Genomic DNA, 6,286 nt, shown 5'->3' with positions numbered 1-6,286 from the left:
AGTTGGGACACGATAACCATAGACTTCTACTTCACAGAGAGTAAGGTATTTATTGATACCAGGTAGAACCACAGTTACATAACGTCCCTCCACAAGTCTGGTAAAAGTAATTGTTAAAGACCTGCCTGCTGGGATGTGAGAAATTACTGCAACCCTAAAAGAGAGAAAAAGGAGTGGGCTCATATTTTTCTTTTGATTGGTAATACTTGTACAAACAAACTTACATCCATCCATTGATCCACTATCTAAACTATATATCCAGTTATATTCATGGATTTAGGTGAAGGCAGTCCAAGCTGGCTTTTGGAAGAGACAGTGTACATCTTGGGCAGATTACCAGTCTAACACTAAGGTAACAACCTACACAAACCACTCACACTCACATTACTGCCCATCTCCCATTTAGAATCACATGTTAACGGGCACTCTAAAAAATCCCAAATCAATGAACAGGTTTAAATCCTTCCTGCTGTGAGGCAACAGCATTTACCGCTGCTTCAGCATGGTACCACAAACTAACATACAGTACATCATCCAATTTAAAGATTTCAATCAATTATAAAGCATGAAACTCTCTACATTCCACTCACGTTTATAAATGAAATATATATTTTTGTGAAGTTTTGTATTTCTGCTGCAACATAAAGATGTTGTCAATGTAACTAAAATATAGCTAATAGCCAGAAATGATTTCACAGGTATGTCAAACTTTATATTTAGGACTTCTAATTTTAGATGGTGTATATATACAGGACTAAAGTTTCCACATTAAAGGACTGTAGCTTTGTTGCCAAAATTCAGAAATTAACAACATATTCTGAAAACATGGGAAAGCAATCTAAATAAGTATTTAAACATTTTTTTCTTTATCAGAACTTCCAGATGATCTTCGAACAGTGCAACAGACTCAACAGTATCAACCAAGGTGAAGGTATAAATGAGTTCAATGTTAAATTAAAATATGCTGATATATAAAAAGACAGACAGAAATCTCTTTTGTACCTATAAACTTATTATTATAGTCATGATATCTTCAAAGAAGTCACTAAAATATGTTTTTTTGTTTGTGTGTGTGTGTGTATGTGTATGTCTGGCATTTTTCAGTGGTTTTATGTTTGATTTTTTAAGTTTTGAATAATCCATTACATTTACTTACACCGGATTTCCAGCACCATCATCTTGTAAAGAGTTGCCGATGTGAATTTCTGCCCCATTGAGCCTTTCTGGACAGCAATCTCTTCTGTTAGTGATGGTCACAGAGGTGACAATGTAGGAATCCAACAGGTCCACTCTCCACCAGGGGTTGGTCTGTTTTTCAGAGCAGGCACAAGATCCAGCATTATAGTCAGATTCACGGTTTCCATCAATGGCATTGTTGGCATCTGCCAGCTGATGATTGAATTGTTTTGACTGGGTTGCTTTTCCCCGTAAGGCCACATTTTCTGTAGATAAGACAGTTGAAATATAATTTAAGATGTTGAATATAAAATGTCTTTACATGATTAAACCTGCATTATAAACCCACTTTTTTTTACACTCACTACAGTACAACATCTCTTATAAAGATTTTCCAGAGAGACTCGAGTGACTGTTATAGATTATTAGATTCTGTTATAGTACATCAATATCTCTACCTGTAGCTGATGATAAACATGTTAAATCGAATAGTTATGTCTATAACTTCTGTTCCCTGAAGGAGAGGAACGAGGTACAACACATAAGTATGGGATATCACGCCCTCACGTGTCCTGGCTGAAGAAACCTTTATTCACGCCTTTAAGGCAGATGACGTGTGATGACACGCGCACGGCCCCGCCTGCACATATAGCCGCTGTCATCACAGTCATCCCTCAGTTCGATAGCCGCTCTTCACCGAACCAAACTGCTCAGTGGAGCCACCTTGTGTTGTACCTCGTTCCTCTCCTTCAGGGAACAGAAGTTATAGACATAAATATTTGTTCCCTTTCAGTCGATTCACTCGGTACAACACATAAGTATGGGACATATATACACACCCCGCAGAGCAGCCTCCGAACCGGAATCGGACCACCACATCCTTAGTGAGTGGTAGACCCAGCAGAAAGGACAGCATGAGCCACTGAAGGGGCTGTAATGTCTAACCGATAAAACCGCACAAAAGTGTGCGGTGATGCCCAACTAGCTGCCGCACAAATATCAGCTACAGGCACCCCTTTAAAAAGAGCCCATGAGGTTGCCATCCCCCTGGTGGAATGAGCTCTCACCCCGTGGGGCAAAGCAAGACCTCTGGTGCCGTATGCCAGTGAGATAGCTTCTATAATCCAGTGGGACAGCCTCTTTTGGACAGAGCTCTACCTCTATTTGGATTAGCGAAGCAGACAAACAGCTGGTCACATAAACGCACATTCTGAGTGCGCTCAATGTAGGTGCATAGCACACGCACTTAAGCACGGGCCTCAGCTGGCAAACTCCTTTCAGAAAACATATGGCGAGGGGATGTGCACCTAGTGTCACCCCGTCAAAGCCAATATGACAAGCAGATATAGCTGCTAAATAAACCTTAGTTGTCGAAAATGAAAGGCCCTTATCCAGCAGCTCCTGCAGGAATGTCAAAACATCCACAATAGAGCACTGAAATGGGAGAGTGTGGCGGTCCTGGCACCATTGCTCGAAGGCTCGCCATTTGTAAGCGTACAAGCCTCTAGTAGATGAGGCCCTAGCGCTCTGAATTGTCGCTATCACACTAGGTGGCAAACCCTTAGCAATCAAGTTTAACCTCTCAGCAGGTAAGCATGAAGGCGCCACAGATCTGGGCGCGGATGAAACACTTCTCCTCCCGCCTGAGAGAGGAGATCCCTGCGGAGAGGAAGCTGCCAAGGACTCACTGCTAGCAGGCTGATCTCTGCATACCACGACCTTGTGGGCCACCACGGGGCCACTAAAATCAAAGAGAGGGAATGCCGTCGCACTCTCTCTAGAACTGGAGATATCATTTCCACTGGGGGAAATGCATACAGGAGCACATCTGGCCATTGGTGCACTAGCGCGTCCAAGTCCAAGGGTGCATCGTGGTCGATTATGGAGAAGAACAGGGGGCAGTGAGTATTTACCCTGGAAGCAAAAAGATCTATTTGCGCCATGCCAAATAGATCCCAAATCTGAGCCACTATTAAAGGGTGTAACCTCCGAATTTCTCACCAGAGGACCCTCAGCTAATTGCGGGGACATCGACCGGAAAATCCTCATCTTCGGACTCGGACGAAGCCGGGGCTCCAGACTCGGAAAGGAGAGGGTCATGCCGTGCGACAGCCGAGCGTCCCAGCACTTTTTCCACAAACGTCACCCGTCTTTCCAGGGTCGAGCGCAGCTCTGGCGCTCGACCCTGGAAAGGGGCGAACAGAAGATTTCTGCTTTGCTAGCTTCTGTTTGGAGTCCATTCCAAAACGCAAAGCGAAACGCTGCACAGGAAAAACTTGAAATTAGCGCTCCGCGGGCAGCCTACACACCTGCCCCTGTTGGTGGAGGCTAACACCAACAGGGGCAGTTAAGCTAAGTTCAAGTCGGTAGACAACGGAGCTAACTAGCAGCAGTTAGCTAGCCCAAATCAGCAGAGGTGTTCTCAGCGAGGTGAAGAGCGTAAGAACTGAGGGATGACTGTGATGACAGCGGCTATATGTGCAGGCGGGGCCATGCACGTGTGATCACACGTCATCTGCCTGGAGAACTCTGGAGTGGACCATCACCTCACTACCTGGATTTTGGACTACCTCACCGACCGACCACAGTATGTGAGGACTCAGGGCTGTGTGTCGGACAGGGTCGTCTGCAGTACGGGGGCCCCACAGGGAACGGTTCTGGCTCCGTTCCTCTTCACTATCTACACTGCAGACTTCTCCCACAACTCCACCCAGTGCTTCCTGCAGAAGTTCTCTGATGACTCTGCAATAGTCGGCCCCAACACTGATGGGGACGACAAGGAGTACAGAGGACTGACTCAAGACTTTGTGGACTGGTGCCAGCTGAACTACCTCCAGATCAATGCCAGTAAAACCAAGGAGCTGTTGTAGACTTCCGCAGGCACAAGCATCCTCCACTGCAACCACTGAACATCCAAGGTATGGACATCGAGGCTGTGGACAGCTACAAGTACCTTTGGTGTTCATCTGAACAACAAACTAGACTGGACTCATAACTCAGACGCCCTCTACAGGAAAGGGCAGAGCAGGCTGTACCTGCTGCGGAGACTCAGGTCGTTTGGAGTGGAGGGCCCACTGCTGAAGACCTTCTATGACTCTGTGGTGGCCTCAGCCATCTTCTATGGTGTGGTCTGCTGGGGCGACAGCATCTCTGCTGGGGACAGGAAGAGACTCAACAGGCTGATCCGAAGGGCCAGCACTGTTCTGGGATGCCCTCTGGACCCAGTGGAGGTGGTGAGTGACAGGAGAATGGTGGCTAAGCTGTCATCCCTGTTGGACAACATCTCCCACCCCATGCATGAGACTCTGACAGCACTGAGCAGCTCCTTCAGTGGGAGGCTGCCGCACCCACGGTGTGGGACGGAGAGATTTCGCAGGTCTTTCCTCCCTACTGCTGTCAGACTCCACAATAAAGACTCTTTTGCAGCTGATCAAACACACAAACACACACATGTGCAATAAGACTGCTATATGTGCAATTCTTGTGCAATTCTTCTTCTGACGAAGTTGTATTTTTGTATTTTCCTACTCAGTTGTATGTAGTATTTGTATTTCTATTTTATTCTATTGTATATATTATTCTATTCTATTTTATTCTATTGTATATAGTATTTTATTTTATTCTATTGTATTTTATTGCATTCCAGTGTTTTCTCATTTCTGCTACATAACTTTGCACTTTTGCTGTAACAAAACAAATTTCCCACCTGTGGGACTAATAAAGGTCATCTTATCTTATCTTATCTTAAAGGCGTGAATAAAGGTTTCTTCAGCCAGGACATGCGAGGGCGTGATATCCCATACTTTTATGTTGTACCGAGTGAATCAACTGAAAGAGAACCTATTTGATAAACCATGTTCTGTGTAACTATTTTTTTTTTAAGTTTTACAACAAAGTTTTATATACCCAGATCATACTTACGATAGGTGTGTGCTGAGCATGTCCCCAACAGAAGCAGCAAAAACAGACCTGAACTGTGTTTCATTGTTCACACTGAAAAGAGAATTAATAATGGAATACATTGGGGTAGTAATACATTCATCCCAAACTTAAAATACATTTTGTTCCATATGTCAGAAACCTAAAACAAATCTAAACAAAATAACAAAAACAAAGACTAGCACCCTTAACTCTGTATTATACAACATTCAATGAAAACCACATACCTTGCAAAGTTATCAGAATGAGATGAGGAGCCACTGTTAAGGAGCGTTACTTATATTCAAATCCTACCATGACACATGACTTTTATTACTCTACCTCTTACGCAGATATTGTAGAGTTAGGTACTGGCAGCCTCTGATGTTTTTGTAAAACTTAATTGTTAAATATGGCCATCATTAAGATTTATGGATTCAAACACCAAAGCAAAAGGAAAAACACAACACGTCATTGAAAAATATAAGTTGAGTTTATCTCGAGTTTTCCGCTCCCTACTCACTTTTCCTGTTCAACTCCATTCTCCCCATTCCTCTGTGGAATATGAGGGTTTTCATTAACTGTAATAACATGCCCTAGTTTGCAAGGTTTTTACTCTAAATGAAATCCAATGAATAATCACGGACTCTGTCCAAATCATCAAACTTTATGTGTTCGTTTGGTGTTCCCAGCACTTGTCATAAAGTGCTGTTATCAGCTCACATGTGATTTACACAGTCAGACCCTTTGACTGGGACACGTGCCACAATGGTGACAGGATGTGCCAGAGTAAAATCTTGTCTTGAAATTCTACAAAGTTACTGTATTTACCAGTACACACTCTTAGAAAGGAATAAAAAAAATACACAAAACTCATTTTGTGTGAATTTTGACACAATGTCAAAAACAAAGATGAAAAATTAAACACATTTTGTAAAAATGCAGACAAAATGCATTGTCCCTGAGCTGATGCAGCCAGTCTTAAGATTTAACACGTTATGTGTTGTATTTAACACATCTGTTCTATGAGTGTACATTAAATAAGACTAATAGACTAATATAGAGTAAAAACAACAGATTTCCTTACATATAATTTTCACCCGAAATAGAAGGTCACATGTATTCAAATCAGTTTAGTTAATTTTAGTTTAATTCAATTCAAAGTTATTTATATAGCACCAAATCACAGTAA

General features: G+C 42.8%; 1 protein-coding gene across 1 annotated transcript in view; it reads right to left on the bottom strand.

Annotated features, from left to right (window-relative positions):
* LOC102192320 (uncharacterized) overlaps nucleotides 1-6,286 on the bottom strand; it is a 17,036-nt gene that overhangs the window by 1,474 nt on the left and 9,276 nt on the right. The window contains exons 5-6 of the mRNA XM_013912434.1: nucleotides 1,157-1,442; nucleotides 12-154 (exon numbers count right to left, since the gene is read on the bottom strand). Of these exons, the coding sequence (XP_013767888.1) occupies nucleotides 12-154; nucleotides 1,157-1,442 (429 nt within the window). The remainder of the gene's footprint in view (nucleotides 1-11; nucleotides 155-1,156; nucleotides 1,443-6,286) is intronic.

The sequence above is a fragment of the Pundamilia nyererei genome, unplaced genomic scaffold (genome assembly GCF_000239375.1).
Source record: "Pundamilia nyererei isolate P.nyererei 1_Seehausen unplaced genomic scaffold, PunNye1.0 scaffold00090, whole genome shotgun sequence".
NCBI lineage: Eukaryota > Metazoa > Chordata > Actinopteri > Cichliformes > Cichlidae > Pundamilia > Pundamilia nyererei.
Note: the sequence above shows the minus strand (reverse complement) of the source record. Positions and strands in the feature narration are given on the sequence as shown.